Source organism: Corythoichthys intestinalis, chromosome 8 (assembly GCF_030265065.1).
Source record: "Corythoichthys intestinalis isolate RoL2023-P3 chromosome 8, ASM3026506v1, whole genome shotgun sequence".
NCBI lineage: Eukaryota > Metazoa > Chordata > Actinopteri > Syngnathiformes > Syngnathidae > Corythoichthys > Corythoichthys intestinalis.
The window spans coordinates 46314607-46334424 of NC_080402.1; the positions used below are offsets into that span (position 1 = coordinate 46314607).

The 19818-nt window shown below is 40.3% G+C and overlaps 1 protein-coding gene across 3 annotated transcripts in view; it reads right to left on the reverse strand.

Annotated features, from left to right (window-relative positions):
* Positions 1 to 263: 263 nt before the first annotated feature.
* The window catches only part of LOC130921038 (protein phosphatase 1 regulatory subunit 29-like), a 253135-nt gene continuing 233580 nt past the window's right edge, over positions 264 to 19818 (reverse strand). For all 3 annotated transcript variants that reach the window (XM_057844651.1, XM_057844653.1, XM_057844652.1), the window contains 4 exons: positions 13830 to 14244; positions 12779 to 12928; positions 11702 to 12696; positions 264 to 10488 (listed from right to left, as the gene is read on the reverse strand). In XM_057844651.1, coding sequence (XP_057700634.1) covers positions 8973 to 10488; positions 11702 to 12696; positions 12779 to 12928; positions 13830 to 14006 — 2838 coding nt within the window. In that variant the 5' untranslated portion in view covers positions 14007 to 14244 and the 3' untranslated portion in view covers positions 264 to 8972. The remainder of the gene's footprint in view (positions 10489 to 11701; positions 12697 to 12778; positions 12929 to 13829; positions 14245 to 19818) is intronic.

Consider the following 19818-nt stretch of genomic DNA (forward strand, 5'->3'; position numbering starts at 1 on the left):
GAAAGAAAGAAAGAAAGACAAAATTTAATGTTTTTTTTCTTAGGTATAGTTAGGTAAGTTATAAACAGTAGTGGGTGAAGTACTCACTTTTTTTTACTTGATTAAAAGTACAGATACAGTGCAACAAATTACTTTATTAAAAGTTTCGAATAAAAAAATATACCCAAGTAAAAGTACACTTGCTTTAAAATGTACAAGTTAAAAGTAAAAGTATTTTCTCCAGACGAAAAAAATAAATGTCAGTTGAGAATGTATACTGTATACAGTACTTTTGCACCCACAATATTAACACTTTATTTTTCACTTTTTAAAATTATGCAGAATGGGGGGGGGGGGACAACCAATACAATTGACTACACTGTAAACAGAAGTTTGATAAGCAAAAAAAAAAAAAAAAAAAAAAAAACCTCCAAAATTTAAGTTAATGGTGGATTGCAAGCAACTATCAGGTGCATACTCCCACCTACTGTAGAGTGTGCAGCACCAATCTGAAGGCGTGCTGCTCTCATTGTTTTTTTTTAAAATTTAATTTATTGGTCAATATCTTGTTGACCTGCGTAATCTTGTTTGTACTCGTATTGCTGCCTCTAGTGCTCAATCACGGTATCATTTCACCTGGCTTATTGATTGTGCCGGAGGCATGATAATTAAACTATCAATTTACAATTAGAAAAAAAACAACAACCAACAAACGTAACGTGTAACGTAGGCGACAATTTGAAAAGTAGTGAAGCAAAAGATACGTGCCGTAAAATATAGTGAAGTAAAACTGAAAAGTGCCACTTCATATTTCTACTCAAGTAAAGTACAGATACACAAAAAAAGACTTTAAAGTTAAAGTACGATAATGAAGTATTTTTAGTTCTTTACATTCCACCACTGGGTATAAACCAGCAGGAATCAAAAGCTTTTGTTTCCTAAGCTATTAAACCAATGACTATTGGTATAGGACACAACATTTAAGCCATTAACCATCACTTCGGAACTAGTTTCTACGTATGATCCTAAACCAAGGAGACCATGTGCCAAATTAATTTACCATAATTAATATTTGTTTATCCTGGTGTGAATGTGTTCCTCAAAATTAGTGCTTCACCCAATCAAACTGGTGACAAATCGACTCTGCTGTGTCATATGTGTTCAACGAAGGACAATTTTGTTTTTACAATTCGGCAACCAATAGGCGAAGTGGGTTTTGCTCAAGGCTTAGATTTTTCAATGTTTGAACAATGTAGGAAACGGTCAGACTCTGCAAACCTTTAACCAATTTGAGACCAGAGGGAACAACTTGGTGTTGACTAAAATGTTTTCTGTTGTGCTTCTCCATATTTGATTCTGCCTGTCCAGATCAAAGGCAACCTTGAAAGAAATCTGTGCAGCAGATTTTTAGCTAAGGCTTAAAATGATTAAAATTTTCCACACTTTCAGAGCTCTTCTGTTCCTGATAGTGATTGATGATTACATTCCTGTTGTTTTAAATAAATCGACAAATATTCCAAAAGAGCTGCAGCAGATTCTTGTCAGCCAAGTCTTTTCCAAGGCCTCCCTTAGAATGCAGGACTGTTCCACCCTGTTTACACTGCAGCAAGGAAATACTTGAAATCACACCAGTTCTCCAAAATAAGCCATCGTATTTTACATGTTGACAAACAGAAACCGAAAACATTGCCGGTGTGATACCAACCAGATCCCTTCAGACCCATTGTTTTAGTCATATTCACAGCATTGGGTTGTTGTGGTCCATTGAAACCTGTTGAGGGTAATGTGGAAAAAGGAGGCATAATCCTACAAGGCTTAAATTGTCCTCAAAGTCGTAGTAAGCCAGTTTGTGTCAATGCTTTACAGCTTCGAAAAAAAAAAAAAAAAATCAGCGTTCACAGTAAACCTTGTGGTTCAATTAAAATTGGGGGCGAGGAGGCCTCACTGGTGTTTCCAGGGAGTCATCAAAGGTCGATGACAACAACCCCAAAGGGGAGCATTCAGGGTTACTTGATCATGGTGGGACTCGGGTTGATTTGTGTTTTCAATAAATGGAAAGTTTGGAAACTGCACAAGTATTGCACCACGGCCATGCGTAAGCTCTAACTGGTGCAGTAAATGATATGATAGTTCCTTTCCTTTAATAAAACTGTCCAGGGGTTCCTGGCCCCAAGCAATCCACTAATAAAAGTTTACAACTTAAATAATGTTGACTCAAAAGTTAAAGCTAATTTTACGGAGGGAACAAAAGGGTGCTAAAACATTAAAAGTGTTCATTTGGAGTAGATGATGCCTATGATTACTGATAAAGTGCAGGTCAGCCTCAGCTAGTTGAGATCACGGATAGTGGCATGCTTTATGGCAGTACACCAAGTTCACAGCCTTGTGACAGTAAATTTATAATAATAATTGGACTAAAGTTAGTGTGCTAAAACTGGTAGATGGTGTCCTGTAGATTTCATCAGTTATTTTTAAAGCACAGTACAGTGGTACCTCAACATATAAACACCTCGACATACGATCCTTTCGACATCTGACGTAGAATTTGACACGTCATTTGTCTCGACATACTCTATGACGACATGCTCGAAATACAACGATTTACAATACTGTCTCAATTTCACCGTTACTGAGGCGGGAAAGGTGTGCGTTACTATGCGTTGCGATGTTGGTTGAGTGACGAGATAAAAGTCTGAAAAAGATGGACTCACGGAGACGAGAGAGCAGAGCAGGAGTGGGGAGAAGGCAAGAGAGTGTGACGCCCTTGCAAACGCGATGTTACTATGCTAGGTGGCTCCAATAATACCTGACTGTAGCCGATAGCCTGCAAACTACGCCCACATTATGCTTCGGTAGATATCACATATATACAGAACTAGATGCAAATGACAGACACGGCGGTATTAGCAACAAGTATAATAAAGAACTAGATGCATTAGTAAACAGCCGCCATCTTAAAGCAGTAGACTTCTCAAGAAAGCTCTGTTGTAGAGAACCTTCCTAGCGAACCTAAGTAACATTTTATCTAAAATACTCCTAAATTGGCAAAACTTAACTTAAATCTATCTTTAAATGATGAAACAGTTTTAAAACTTACACATGAATTGGGCTAGGGCCAATTGTCCCAAAAGCCCTTTAAACTTCACATTGTGTGACCTGTTTTTTTTTTTTTTTTTTTTTTTTTTTTTGAGAAAAAAAAAAACATGAAGATTATCACCAGTTACTTTGCCAAGTAACTAATTACTCTTACATTCAGGTAACTGAGTTACTAACGCAATTACTTTTTGGGAGAACTAATTTGTAACTGTAATTAATTACTTTTTTAAAGTAAGATTAACAACACTGGTGGCGGCTTATAGTCAGGTGCGCCTTATAGTGCAAAAATTAGGGTAGTCTGTTTCTTTTTTTAAATTTATTTACAGATTAAAAAACTTAATAAATTATTGGCGAATTTACTGCTAGCATTTTTTGTTTTGTTTTATTTTTTGTGTTTTCTTATATTTTGTTCTCAAATAAAATAAACACAGAAGAACACATTTAAGTGAGCGTCAAATAATGAATGATAGTCACATTGTTACCAATGTTACTGTGGTGTATAAGTGCCATAAAATGATATGGAGTGACTCCATTAAGCTTAGTGTATTGCTTCAAATAAAGAGACTTTTCTATAAAATCCACCTTGTTGTTATGTGTGCAAGAAATACTATCGAGGCATGGTGCTCTATGAATGACTAAGATCGTGTTATGTGAGAAAAATGCGTTGGGGTTGTGTGCAGGTGAAAGTCGCCTTCCACAAACACCTCCTACATGAAGCCATTACTTTTAGAAGGTACTTCATCAATGCAGAGCCTGTGGTGTTAATCTGAAAGCTTATTGATTGTCATTGCCTTTGAGCCAAACGGAGCAAAAGGCCAGAATGGGAAAATATTCGATCACATTCTTACATAGTCCCACCCATCCGGAATCGATCTGATGACATTGTCGGGATGCCTTGGATGGGGCGCTAAAAACGCTTAAAGGCTTGGTGGATTAGCATGGAAAATATTGTAGCTTTTCATATTCCGTTTTTTTTTTTTTTTTTTTTTTTTTTTTTTTTTTTTTTTTTTTTTATGTATTACCTAAGTCCAATTACACTTACTGTATATCTATTTACTTTAAAAGGGTGATTTTTAAATGGTTTAAACATTGTTTTAAAATTATGACAAATCACCAAAATTTCAAAACAGGTCTGCAACATCAAAATTTAGACAAATTGTGACATCCTGTCCAGTAAAAAATAAGGTCTATTTACCAATTGCGGTTCTGCAGCCTTTGAATCCTGCATGTGAAGGCTGGTTACGTCACACCACTGCACCAAGGCTGTTTCAATTCAATAAAATCCGAAGGATACTCCAAATGCGCTCTTCTTTTCAGCCATTTTGAGCCAATTTGGAGGATACATGCCACTATCCTTTGCCCACCGATGTCTGCCATGATGCTTTATCTGCTGCAAGAAATCAACTTAAACGGCGGCACCTATTGGCGACACGACATACAGTATAAATGTAAGGATTCCAATTTCACATTGGTCTTTACCATATTTTTTTTTTACTTATCTGAGAGACCAGCACCATGTACTTTAAACCAAAATGCCTACATTCAGTTAAAAGTTGTGAATGTTAATGATCTAGCAGCTAGATCCTGCAGGATATTCCGTTTCCGGTGGAGGCTGCAGAACCTTAATCAGGACACAGCAATTGTTAGGATTTCAAAAATGGGTCAAATTCATCCTTTGCAGTCAAATCAATATTAGTGCAGATATACAAATGGTTCAGTATGACCAGCTGTCATAAAAGTGAGACAAGCTGCAAAGGTATTTTAAAATGAGTCAAACTGACCTATTATAGGAAATCAAGACAAGATGTGTCAACCCTGCTAAAGTAAATGTGAGACATTCATGAGGCTTTCAAAAATCGGTGAAATTGACCTATTATGGACATACAAGAACATTGATTTTGATTTGGATTAATTAGTTAATTATTTTGATTATGATTAATGAATGACCAGAAACAGGTGTGGTGGCTTTGATGTTTTGGCCAACAGATTTGTTTTGCATCACCAAGAGAAGGATTTACTTTAATATTTTTCAACGTATTCATAAATTCTACAGGAAAATTTTCCTTGATAATAAATATATTAACACGGGGGGATTTACGACTCTCTTGTGGGATGCTGGCTGAGCGAGCTAACGGCCTTGGAGAAGTTCTGCTTCAGATTAGATGGGGACGTTACATATGGTGTGTCACAGAATGACAAACGAGCGGCCACATTTGCTGAAAGGTGAGGCTGACTATTGGCTGTGGGAGAGGTAAGGGGTCCTGATGGCTGGTGTAGGGAGGAGCTCCAACGTCAACGCCTGTGAGGACCCCCTGGCCAACCTGGGTTACAAAACATTCATGAATTTCCAGCATTTGTACCTCTTTTTGTGTCAAAGTGTGCATGCTAAATGAAACAAAATGTTTACAAAAAGCTACTATCCCTTTAATAGTAATAAATCAAAGGAAAATTTCAGACGAATTGGAGGGATGTCACGTTTCCAGGAAATTAATTTCCAAGCAAAATAAAGGGGTGGGAAAAAACAGATCCTGTGTTATGTAGTGATCTTCTCAGGTCAACCAAAATGTGCTCTATATTTAATACATAGGAGCGTTATTGAGAAAGACGGTCTAGTTTTTCACCAAGTAGTATTTTTTACTGATTTTGGATTAAATAGAGTATCAATTAGGGCCTGGAGCACAGTTCCCCACCATAATTTTATTTGCACCAATTAGAGGATAGTGATTTGGGGCAAGTGCCTCACAGATGCATCAGTTGGGACAGTTTTTCCGTCAACGTCTTTTCTGTTTAATATAGAGTACTGATTAGAGCACTAGATGCAGTGCCCCACAAGAGGCAGCTGATGGGTCATTATTTTCAATTAATTTTCTATTTCTACTTTATTTAGTCTAACAAATTGCTTCTAGTTTTTGATGGGACAGAAATGATAGTGCCACACAAATTCAGCCTAGACAACAACAACAACAGGCCCCGTAAAATTAATCATAACAGAAAAAGTGACAATCCCCCAGAAAGCCAAAGTGGTATTTAAGCATCCCTGAGAGCACTTTGGTCCGCAGCAGGTTTCTTATGTGTTGGAGGTAGAGTGATCCCTTAGGCTTTCGCGCCACTTACGCTCCATTTTTACGCTGCTGTGCTTCAACTTGACGTGTTTTCTTTTCCCAAGTTGTTGCATCTCGAGGTGCAAAGAAATCATCTTGTTTTTTTTCCCCCCCACCGATCAACCTGTAATTTAGTGGCTTTCTCGAGAATAACAGGAGATGGAAAGAAAAATCTCAGGGGCGCATGCTTTACTTTGAACAATGTGTTGACTATTTAATTAAGGATTAAGTTATGTGACCAGTTGATCATTGCGGGGCAATAAATTAAGACAAGTTTCAGCAACTTGCATGAAATTTGGTAGACACAGCGATCATAATTGAATGCACAGAAAATATCTCCAGAACCCATGACCAAAAATATTAAGGTTGACCATATATGTTTGAAGCAGTTCTTTTTTGGGCAAGTTTTAAACAGTTGCTAAGACCCTTAATCGGAAAAAGGCATTGTAGAAACACGGGTGATAATTCCGATTGTTTGTTGTCTTTGTAAATGCGTGTCGGCAGAGCATGGCACTGACGTCTTATGACACTCCAAAAAGTAAAAAAAAAAAATTTTTTTTTAAAGGCATTGTATAAAAGTAATATACTAAAAGTAACATCACGTGGGCACCTAAGTTTGCAGGCATGTCTTTCCAGCAGGTTGCATGAAAAAGTCAAAATTTTAAAGATAGTTTGTTTTGTGTTTCCAAGTAAAATGATCACCAAATGATCCACAATCAGAGCCAGCTCTCCAACATAGTTAAGGGATTCTAAGGGGCCGTTTACATGGTGACACTGCGACACCAAGACGCAACAATTGTGTTGCGGAATGGCCTCGCCTTTACACGGTGAAGACAAAAGCGCACATTTTTGACTCTGGCCTCCAAAGCGGAACGATTCGTTTGTGGGGATTGCGCTGTAACTATACGACTGAAACGCTCTCGCTCCGATGACGTCGGCATTCGCACACGTCACTCTGGGCATACGTAGTCGATGCTAGTAAACATTCAAAACAACAAACATGGTGGAGCATTGGATTTAATGTTTTTAAAATCTTTACATTTAGGTATATTTTATGTTTGCTTTTTTATGCCTTTTGGAGCAGAAGAAAAAAACGCAGGGACGGCATTGCTTCGAATGGGCAGCTATGATGTCTTCCGGGCTGAGGTTGTTGTCAAGGAAGTGCATCATTGGCTGTTGCCTTGTAAAACTGCATTGCCCCCTGGGGCCTGGCATGAAGACGACATCGTTTTCACTAAGAATTTCGACATCGTTCGAATGGAGACGGAACCATGTGAATGCAAACATGAATGTGTCGTATTCTTGGATTTTCACCATGTAAACTGCTCCTAAATTAAGAAGCTTCTTTGCCTAAATTAACTTTGCGAGCGGGGCATATCTTCAAGGTTTGAGTGTTTGTCGATAAATTGGCAAGTGCTTTTTGTTTTTATGTAAACCATGCTATACAAAGTTAGGATGGTGCAAGCAACAACAACAAAAAAATCAATCCTGCTTTTTCGCTAGCCCATCCACACACACAAGCCCACCCGCACACCCCCACATGACACACACACGCCTGACCAGTTCATGCAGTTCAGTATGTTTCCCAAATCAATATGCACAATTAATTGCCAACAAGGAAAATTTGTCCGATAACTATCGTCTGCCGTCCATTAGTTGCCCCCGCACAAGAGCGAGCGACTACTCTCCAACAAACCTGCTTAATCCCGCATCCCGCTTGCTCATTATCTCACTAAATGGTGCTTGTGCAGGAGGAGCAGGTGTTGGCGGTGCAGCGTACCGATTGTTGAGTGAACCACGGTTTCACGGAATTAGAAGGGAAGAAAGAGCAAGAGTGCCAGATTAAGCCAAGAAAAGGGCGGCTGCTGGCAGAGCGATTGCTTGGCTTCACTGTCCCCCCAGTAATGAGGTAGTTTGTAACCAAAAAAAGGAAAAATTACCCTTGTTTAGCTCACAGATGTCAAACTCAAGGGACTATATCCCACGCGCAGCATCACTTAAGCTATTTGGTTTGATGACACATCTACTTAATGATTCTTGTTAAATGGAGATATTGTTGTTATTTTCACCCAAAAAAAAAAAAAAAATCGACAATAGTTGCGTTTTTCAATGCTAACAGGATTTTTTTTTTTCTCCATCAAAAGCTTAACATAAATAGAACACCATTTTGTATGTCACAATTTTACATGCCTTCTGAATTGAAATTTGATTTGGTGTTAACAATTAATATAAGAGTAATTTATGCATACACAGTAGATTGAAAGCCTGTTATTTGTGGAGAATATAGACCGAGTCTAAAGCCTGCCACGATTAGGAAATTAGCGATTAGCTGCCAGTGATTGAGGCCAACACAAAAAGCTTTTTAACTGCCTACACGACACCATATGGTGCCAAATCATTGTTTTTATGAAATGGCAGCGAAACTGAGAAAAGGCCAGAAATCTGCAAATAGGTGAATTTGCCGTTTGCTGAATCGTGAATGCGCAACGGTTCAGTGTAAAAGGATGAGGTCATGACTTTACACATCTGTATGATTTTCACAGCACTGGCCCCTCAAATAAGATGTGGGTATTATGAAAATGAGTTTGAGACCCCTGATAACGCTTCGTTGGACCCCTGCGAGGACCAAAGTGCCCACTAGGAGGCAGATGAATACTTTAAAACATTTCACGAAAAAATATACATCCTTCCCTCCAATGAGGAACTGAGAGGAAATACTGTATGTCCTGCTACATCATCCTCATTTTTAGTCTGTTGTTGTCATCCAACTTTGTTTTTTATGCTAAACGACTCATCTTACAGCTTCTGCTGGGCGGAAACACCCTTCCAATAGTCCAAAATGTCATGAAGGTCCTCGTCCTTGGCAAACTGCACCTTCTTACGGAGGGCGTGACCCGCCGCGATGTAGGAAGCCTCCTCTCGGGGGTTCTTCTTGTATGGGCGAAATCGCTCCCAGATTCGCAGTGTGCTTTCTGACGAGTACTCGGGACTGGAGGAGTACCCCGAGTTGTAGTGGTGATGATGGCGGGCAGGTGACAGCTGCGAGTAGGCTGTGGAATCCCTCTTAGAGCGTCCTAGTGGTTTAAGGAAGGACGCCTTCTGGCCAGGTGAGGGTGACTCACTGCCACCCTCATAGTAGAGTGCGGGGAAGGAATGACGGTGTTCTGAGCTGTGGTAATCAGGTTGAACCTCCAGATGGTGTTGATGCTGTTGCAGACCATGAGCAGACGCCCCACCTCGACCTCCACTTCCATTACTACATGTCATGCCACCGCCATTAATGCTTACACCACCACCCCCATTTATGCTCCCCATGCCGTTACAGCCCCCTACTCCACTACCCACTGGGCTGCTTCTTTCTGATGGGTACTTGGGTGGGTCACAACGCTTCTCAGCAACATCCACGCTGAACACCCGGCCGCTCTTCACCGTTCCCCCAGCAGCAGAGGGTCCGCAACGGTTCTTGGTCACAGCGGTGTCGGCACTAGATTGCCTCTGAAGGGGGCGCACCGCGTTGGCAGGCGGTGGGTCACGGTATGGAGGAGAAAGGAACCCCCCGCCACTGATACCTGGCCGCTCTGACAGTGGCATCACCAGGGGCACTGGAGCCATGGAGGGAGGAAGAGGCTTCTGGTGCAGCTGAGGATGAGCTTGAGGGTGTGGAGGGGTTTGAGCTTGCGGATGGGACTTTGGGTGTACCTTTGGGGAAGAGGCCATGATTTGATCTTCTTGACCGAGGGGCAGAAGGTTACGCGGCTGGGACGCCATGCAAACAGGAGGTTGCGGAGAGGTCAGGACATTAGCATTCTCCACATTAGCGGAGGCGTCCAGTTTGAGAGCATCAATGCAGTTGTTGATGATCTGGTTTACCTTGTCTACCTCCTTGGCAATAGTAGAGATCTCGGATGCCGAGCCACGTCCATCGTCATCCGAATCCTCCGCTATGTCTACCCCCTTTTCAGTTCCGCCACCTCGCATATCCAAAACAACCTCCCCACCTGCACCCACCGATACCATTTCCCCGTCTCGTCCTTCCCCGGCTACCCCTGCTGTCCTCACATCCATGTAGCTCCCCTTGGCACCCATGGCCTCAGAAAAGGCACTGGCCATCTTCTCCATCTGAGGTAAACTGGAGAGGCGGGAAGAAGTGGTGTTGGCTGAGCCGTGGAGCATTCCTGTACTAGAAGAGGCTGATGGGGGGAGCTTGCTGCCTGCTGCCCCTCCATGGTGGTGCTGGTGGTGGGCCTGATCTTGGAGCCGCTGCATTGCAGCCGGGTCGTTGGCCACCGCCGCTGCCGCCTCCGGTCCATACCTGAGGGGTGACGAAATCTAATTTCATGATTTGCGTTGTTAAAAAAAAAAAAAGAAAACAAATCAATCCTCGTTTTAAATTGGACACATAATGCAAAAATACATTTTAATTACAGTACACATAGTTGCCTGCAATGATTATCCATTCACCAAATTAAAACAATTTCTGAAAATATGAAGTTTGGACAAATTTGCAAAATAATTGCTCCAAATTCAAAGTTGGAATTCTCCACTTTTGTTTTGGCAGCTAAGTTGGCTGATGATCCTTCTATTGCAAGTGAAGTAGGAACACTATTATATGTCAAAACTTAAAGGTTTTATTTTGAAGCCCACTTTCGAGTGTGTTGCTATAGAATTCCTTTACAATTTTTTTACTTCATCTTCTAGATGGTTGGCAAACAAACTTCCCCCTTTCAAGGATGAAACATGCATGTTCGTGGCATATTGTGTTTGGCGTGGTGTTTTGGAATTAGGATCATTTATCAATATATTCTTCTCTAAATCATGAGCTTGTTTTTCAAAGCAAGATGCACACATAATATATGTGTAACTAACTGATGAGAAGAATAACATCGATTGTAATTTTCTCTTGAATGGTCTTCTTCAAGTCACTGATGGTCTAGCGCAGGGGTAGGAAAGCTATTCCACAAAGGGTCGCAGTGGGCACAGGTTTTCGTTCCAACCCACCAAGAAGACTCCTTTTCACCAAACTGGAATCTTACAAGTGCAATCAGTTGATTGCAGTAATGTGCCCCTTGTCTCCTCAGAAACCTCATTGGTTAATTGTCTGTGGTGGGTCAGTTGGAAGGAAAACCTGCACCCAGAACAGCCTTGAGGAACGTTTTGCCTACTCTTGGTCTAGTGGTACATTTGCTTTTGCGTAGCAGTATGAATGTGAATGTGCCCTGTGACTGAATTATGACCAGTTTAGAGTGTAGTTCAGCTTTAGCCCAAAGCCAAAGCGATAGGCTCCAGCACCCAGTGATGCATTTTTTCTGATGGGTAGGGTTCAGAATTTGTGAAACTGATCTTGGTACTTCTTTTCAAACCATTCGCCTATTTTTGTTTCAGCAATACAAACTAAAGCAGTCAATATAGACTAGTTCTGTGTGAAAGCGCTCTGGTTATGACACTGATAAACATTATCATTTTGGTCACTTCTTTCTGAGTCTTCACCCTGAATATGATGCATTTTAGTGAATGGTCTCTCATACCTCATTTCCAGAATTGTTTTTTTCACACTCAATGCTTTCTCTTTCTCCTCCTGGATACGTCGCCGTCTGAGGCAATAGTAGACACAGCCCAGGACGATGACCATTCCAAAGAGACATCCCAGAATAGTCATGATGTAGTGTGTGGTGGTGGACGGGTTGCTGCGATGGTCCGCTAGTCCCACAGCCCGTGTGGTGAATGACAGGCAAGTGTGGTTGTAGCGCTGAGATTTTCCAACAGAGGCAACACAGTAGGTGTAATTGGTGTGCGGCCGCAGTTTATCCAACGTTACCACCTCCTTCTTGTTCTTCAGTGGCATGACGTCCGTCACAAAGGTTTGGTTGTACTGCGACATGACGTACATTTTGCTGTAGGGTCGGGGTATCTGCACCACCACAACTGCGCTGAAGAGTGACACGGTCTGGAGTTTCATTGAGAACTGGTGGTTGTAGGTAGGGTCAGGGGTTGACAAAATGTTTGGCTGGGGGTACAGGCCAGGATCTGGGTTATCCACACCCATGCCAGAGCCGTCTAGTTCTGGTCCTGTTGATGAAATGCCCGGAATGATCACACCATCTTGACACCTATTGGAAAGGATCACTCGGGCATTCCTCTTATGTCCCGAGGAGGGGCCAAGAAGAGGATAACCGTTGAGTTCACGAGGAGTCTCGCATTGGAGGCGGTCGTATGTGTGCGTGACATTATTGAAGGCTTCCAACCAGGTGAGAAAGCTGTAGAGCTCACAACCGCAGTGGAAAGGATTCCCAGGAAGCTCACACACTAGCAAGCGGTTAAGGATTGAAAAGGTGGACGGATCCAGGCGTGCCAGCTTGTTGGATGACAGGTCCAGGCTACTGAGGCTGGGGCTCTCCCAGAAGGCATTGGTGGCGATGACCTCAATGAGATTGTGTTGAAGGAAGAGGCACTGCATCCGACCCAGGCCTCGTAGCATGCCTTCTGTCAGGTTGGTCAGCTTATTGTAACCAAGCTGGAGAACCTGAGAGCAACAGAACCCAGATATCTCACATTATGTTTACAACAATATCAACAAAATATACAGTAGAAGAGCCATGCAAAACCTGAAGGTTGGCCTGTCCAGCAAAGGCCCCATCCTCGATGTAGCTGATTTCGTTTTTTGTAAGGTTGAGGTCAGTAAGATTGGTGAATCGGTACATGGAGGTGAGAAGTACGGCCTTTAGCTTGTTCTCATTCAGCCTTAGGTCATGAACCTGTAAAATGAATCCAATTATTGCTTGTGAAATAATGGTGTTCTTCTCAAACATTCACATTAACTGTCTTGTCTGTTCCGCTAAAGTACCATGTAGCCCCAGATGAACTAGTCCTAACAATTAGTTTTCTACTGTAGATTATAGTCAGAGGTGGGTAGAAATGCACTACATTTACTCCGTTACATTTACTTGAGTAACTTTTTGAGAGAAATGTAGTTCTTAGAGTAGTTTTACCAAGCAATACTTTTTACTTTTACTTGAGTAGATTTGTGAAGAAGAAACACTACTTTCACTACTCTACTTTAGGCTGCACTAGAATAGTTACATTTTGCCTCATTCTACATATTGACTATATTTTTGCCAGAGATGCGGACAATGCCTGCCTCAGTTTCACCAATGAGACGTCACAACAATAACCCCATGACTCCATTATACTAATCAGCGTTAGCACATTTTTTTTCTCCACTAGAGGGCGTTCATTCTATTTGGACTAGTGATGTTTCAAGTGTTGTTCTGGTCTGAATTTGATTATTTTTGTGTCATTTTGTCATCAGTTTGGTGTCCTCGACAATTTCTTTTTTTCCCCATTTAAATGTTGACTCTGGTTTAGCTGAAGGCCACTTTAACAGCAGAAAGAAAGATGGGATTTGAACTACTGACCCTTCAGCCTCAGGACAACTTGCTTTACCCATTGATTCACAGCTTTCCAATTTATTACTGGTAAGGCCTAAGGTCAGCAAATGAACTAAAGAAGGGTATTTTTGCAATGGTTAAGCCAGAACCTTGAAATTACTAATTGTTGGGGTTGCTAAAAGAGACCACAGACATTTACCCAAAGAGATACATATGATATGGACGAAAAGCTAATTTAAGAGATTGCACAGCAGAAAGTGCTACTGACCGTGCTGTTGATGTGCTGGGGTATGGTTTCATATGGAGGCTGATTCTGACTGCAAATTGCCAGCCAAACGTAACCTTTGTCACCCTCGATAAGCCAGCAGTCCCCGCTGACCACTGTGGGCAGTCGCAGGAACAATAAAGTCGGAAGGAGCAGGAGATAGAGGACCTTAACCGCCATCGTCAGGACAGAAGGACAGCAAAAGAGACAAAGCTCAGAGGATCTTGCTGGGGCACCGGTGTGGCACGAGGAAGGTTGGGCGTGGTCTTCACGTTAATCAGAAATCGAGTTTTAGCTTTCCCCCCATTTTAGGTGCTCCACATGGAAAGGTTCTGGAGACAGTCCCAACAGCTGGTACTCATATCCCCAGACCAGGACGCCCTACCACCCTTGAGCGTCCACAACTGGTCTACAGCAACTGAGGGAACATGACGAAAAAAGAGAAAAAAATCCATGTAAATCTTTTGTAAACTGAGTATTTCCAAAAATTTGTCTGGGACGTAATTTGATGGTTTCTTAGTTTATGACATTGGAGCTTGGCTTTGGGAAGCCGAAAATGTATGTAGTGTTCTCTCTATACTAGTATTATTTGTGGATTTTGCCTAAAGATAAGGAAAGAGGTTTCATCAATACAGTATACTGATATATATATATATACTGGACTGTCTCAGGAAATTAGAATTGTGTATTCTAATTTCCTGAGACAGTCCTGTATATATACACAGGACTGTCTCAAAAAATTAGAATATTGTGTATTCTAATTTCCTGAGACAGTCCAGTATATATATATATTTATATATATATAAATAAAGTTTTTAATTTGTGAAAAAAATAAAGGTAACACTTTACAATAAGGGTCCCTTAATTAACATTAGTTAATGCATTTTTAGACAATAACTAATGTTTAAGTAACATGACAATAATTCATTTAATCCCTTATCTAACGTTTATTAATATATTAATTGACATGAGTTAATGCATTAAGTTAATGCATTGGTTAATGCATTTTAAGATAATAACTAATGTTTAAGTAACATTACAATAATTCATATAATCCCTTTTTTATCATTGAGTAATATATTAAGTAACATTAGTTAATGCATTAGTTAATACATAACCAGACAGTAACTAATAGTTTGGTAAAATCAAAAATATATATAGGCCTATATAGGGTAAGTTTTTGTTAACTTTAGCATTTATAATTTCTTAGTTAAGGGACACGTGCTACACTTTACAATAAGGGTCCAAAAAACATTCAGTAATGGTTAATTAATGTTAAGTAATACTTATGAGGTACGTTCACGTGAAATAATACCATACATAGGTTTTTATATGTAATATACTAGTATATATATAATACATTACTTAAAATTAATTCACATATACATTTGTGCATTAATAAATAGTTATTAATGTATACTGGTACTAGTAAGTGATTGTTATTTTAAATGAGAAATATTGCTCTGCAAGTCCTTGGGTGCTGCTAATCTAACCTTAAGTATGGTATTATTTCACATGAACGTCCCTCATAAGTATTACTTAACCTTAATTAACCATTACTGAATGTTTTTGGACCTTTATTGTAAAGTTTAGCACATATGTCCCTTAACTAAGAAATTATAAATGCATAAGTTCCCCCCCTTAACCTTTATTAGCCATTACTGAATGCTTTTTGGACCCTTATTGTAAAGTGTAGCACATGTGTCCCTTAACTAAGAAATTATAAATGCTTAAGTTAAAAAACCCTAACCCTATATAGGCCTATATATAGAGTTTGTCTTCTTTTCCCCATCCTGTTGGTTGTTGGTTTAGGAGCATTACTTCTACCGCCCTCGGAGTAGAGGAGGACTAACTCCGAGTTTGCGCACCAAACTGTGATTCCTGTACCGTGAAGATACGGGACGAATATACTGTAAATACCATTACACTCTAAATACATACATATACATACAGTATATTTATATTTATGTGTGTGTGTATTTGTAAAAATAATTAAATAATTTATTCTGTAAATCAAATTAATAGAGGTCCAGAAGCATTTCAAGTGACAGTGAGCAGGAAAATAGAATGGAAAAAAAATCCGGGTCAGATAATTCCTTAGTGGTAATACCAAATCCATTAGTGGCTACAAATGTGCAATTAAATCTCAATAAAGCCTGCAGGTAAAACCATTTTAATAGAAAGTTGGCCTTTTACGCAGTGTAATTCTTCTTCAATGCATCGCAGACACACACGTTAACATAGTGCAGGGTGACAAAAATGCAAATCAGGCTCACTCCGAAGACATCATTTAAGACCCGATTTTACAAAAAAATAATCGGGAAGGATGGACTAAGTGGCAAACAGATGAGGATTCTTGTAATTTGCATGTTTTAACAGGACACTTGCTGACATTTTGCTGTTTACCTTCCTCGCGGGGATTAACCGCAGATTAGCTACTAATCCGCCATAAAATATGATGAGCCTCATCTCGGCATTGCAGACTCTTTTAATAATTTAGATTGCCTCCCGCAGTGATGTTGAATGACAGAAAGACGAGATGACGACAGAGCTTTCGAGAATACTCCAAAAACAAAATGACAGACATTTGATCCCAAATGATAGTATTTATTGCGTTTGTGGATTGTTCTTTATTTGTAGTCCTACTGCTATTATCTGACACATCTCATCAAGGCAGATGGCCACCCTACGCTTGGATTTTTTAGTTGTGAATTAATAAACCAAGGATTTGTAACACGTCTATTCGAGCCGACTCAGCGAAATCTATATATTAATTAATATTAAATATACTGTACATATTAGTATATTATTCAATATACTACAAATTATCAGGCCTATCTTTCCCTTTTCAAAAAAATCTAATCAAATCCTTGAGCCCAGTTAACCGACCTTTGGTCTACACCACGGGTGCCCAAACTATTCCACATAAGGACGCTGTGGGTGCTGGATTTTATTCCAACAAAACCAGACAACACTTTATCACCAACCTGGTGTCTTACAAGTGCAATCAGTTGATTGCAGTCAGGTGCTGCTTGTTCTAGTAGAAACGTCATTGGTTAAACTGTCTGTGCTTGATTGGTAGGAACAAAAACCAGGACCCACAACGGCCCTTGAGGAACGGTTTGGACACCCCTGGTCTACACCCAGGGTGTCAAACCAATTTCACGAAGCGCCGCAGTGGATCCTGGTCTTTGTTCCAACAGATCCAGTATCGACAGTTCAACCACTGGGGTTTCTGCTAAAACAAGCAGCACCTGACTGCAATCAACTGATTACACTTGTCAGACACCAGATTGCAATAATATCTGACTGCAGCCCCGAGTCGAGCGACAGCCGCTACAAACTACGCCTCGTACAAACCACGCCCCTATAAACTACGCCCACATGATGCTACGGTGGTAGCATCTGATGCTTCTTATAGAAATCACATGTATATAGAATTAGACAACAGCCGCCATCTTAAAGCAGTAGACATCTCAGGCAGGCTCTGTTGTAACGGGCCTATGGTGAGTAACTTTTCATCTAAAATACTCCTAAATTGGCAAAATCTTGACTTGAATCCATCATTAAATGCTGAAACAGTTTTAACACTTTCACATGTCGAAAGTAGACAAAAGGGAAATAAAGCAATAATGTAATGACCGGATCTATTTAAACAACTTTAACGTTTGATTCACAATATCAAATGACTTCCAAACATAGCAAAGGTTACAATCTAGTTATGTTTAGGCACGCCCCTGGGTCCGCAATACCCCTGTGTCTAATTAAGTTTAGGGTATGGAATTGGGCTAGGGCAGAGGTATCCAACTCCAGTCCTCGAGAGCCCCTATCCAGCTTGTTTTCCATGTCTCCCTCTTTTAACACACCTGAATCAAATGATCAGCTCATCAGCAAGCTCCCACAGGTGCCTGATAGTAGTATTTTAGTCAGTTGTGTTTGAGGAGGGAGAAATGGAAAACAAGCTGGATAAGGGCTCTCGAGGACCGGAGTTAGATACCCCTGGGCTTGGGTTTATTGTCCCAAAAACCAGAGTAAACGAATTCTACGCGCCACTGTACCAACAGCAGGCGTGGTTTGGAGAAGGCATGGTTTGTATTTGGCATGATTTACAGCTGCTGTCGCTTGGCTCTGGGCTGCAGTCAGACCCTTCTCCCAGATTGGTGAAAGGGTATTCATCTCGTTTGGTTGGAATGAAATCCAGCACCTAGTCTGGCCCTTTGAGGACCGGTTTGACACCCCTGGTCTACACCTTGTCATCAATGTATCAGTTTCATTTCATCATGACTGGATATAACAATCCAATGTCAAGCACAAAACATTGAGCTTGTGACTGACATCGTGAGTTGTTTTCCTTCCCCCGATATGATACGAGAGACATTTATTCCGCTTCGCCACCATGAATGATGAGTCCATTAAGCGTTACTTGTTTACTGACTGACGTTTGCTCACCATGACGGTCATTAGTTAACTTGTGTATCGAATCCATTCTGCTGTAATGACGCCGACTGCATTGTTCCAGGCACTTTTATTGTAGATCTTTGCTCTCAAGAAATTTTGCATTGATTTTATCCTACTTATCTGGCTACATGTCATGAAATCACAACCTGATGCCTTTTGTGTCACTCCCCAGCTGCTCTTTTATTACGTCTGCATTTATTTTGACAGGCTTTTTCACCACATTTTTCTTCGCTCAATGAGCATCTCTTTGTATTTATTTACTGTCTATCACAGCAGTGCTTCAATTAAGTTTTTTTTTTTTTTAATCTCCCTAAAATGGTTGTTGAGGTCATCTGACATAAAAAAAAAAATGTTTTGACCTTTTTTTGAGAACTGCTTGCTTCTTAGAATTTATCAGATCCTATGATAACACTGCAATCACTTTTTGTTTACATTGGTTAATATGCACCCATACCGTCCGTTCGTTTTGCATTCAGCTTTATGTATTGAAGCTGACTTCAGCCGAGGCGGGGTACATCTTGTACTGGCAGCCAGCAAATCAGAGTACCTGTCAACAAGTATCAAGATAATTTTTGACTCCACTACAACAGTCTGTTCAAAAATGTAGCATTGGCAATTTTTGGTCCAATTGAACTGCATACTCTATCAGACCGTCCTATTATAACACCAGTGTATATAAGTAATAAGGCAATTGTGACAACTCAACCTAAAATTAATGAAAGATTCCCATTTGGAAAAATACATTGATATGTGACGGCATCACAAGCAGACCAGTCACAGTAGCTGAAGACGAAATCTCCGTCACTGAGTACCTACGCCATCATTTGGCATCTCTAAACCTACGTTTAAGAGTATAACAGATGATGTATTGCCCACCCAAAAACTGCAGGAGTGAGCGTTTTGACTCTCCTGTATCCAACCTTGACTGACTCGATTGTTTCTTCTGAACTTGGAGATTCCACCAAGAAAAAATGTTCTATTTGCGAAACAACCCTTTCATTTCATTTTGATGAAATAAAACATTGAGCAGGAAAACAGAAATAAAATGATTTGGTTGCACAAGTGACAGGGGATGTCGCTTATGTTCTGAATTAACTAATTAAATTTAAACACGTGATAAATGAGACTCAGAATACATCTGCCACTACTTGATGTGCTTCTGATTAAACAGATGAAGTTCATCTGTTCAAACAAAATGCTACACGGAGCAATAAATCAACATAATGTTCACAATACAAAGGTACATTATGTAAGGAAATCAAATTAAAAACACATATGTAAGCCATATGGGGAGCACCAAAATGAATTTGAATTAAAACAAAAACAAACAAACAAAAAACGTTATAAATAAGTCAACATCTTGATAGGTGTCAAAGCCAAATGGAAAAATATGCATTTGAAAAGTGTTTTAGAAATATGAGCTACAATGGGTGGCCTATCTGATGTGATGAGGAAGATCATGCCACAATTTCAGGGCTGCAATAGGATTCGCTCTCTTCTGAGCTACAGCTTGGTTTTTAGCACAGTTCGAATA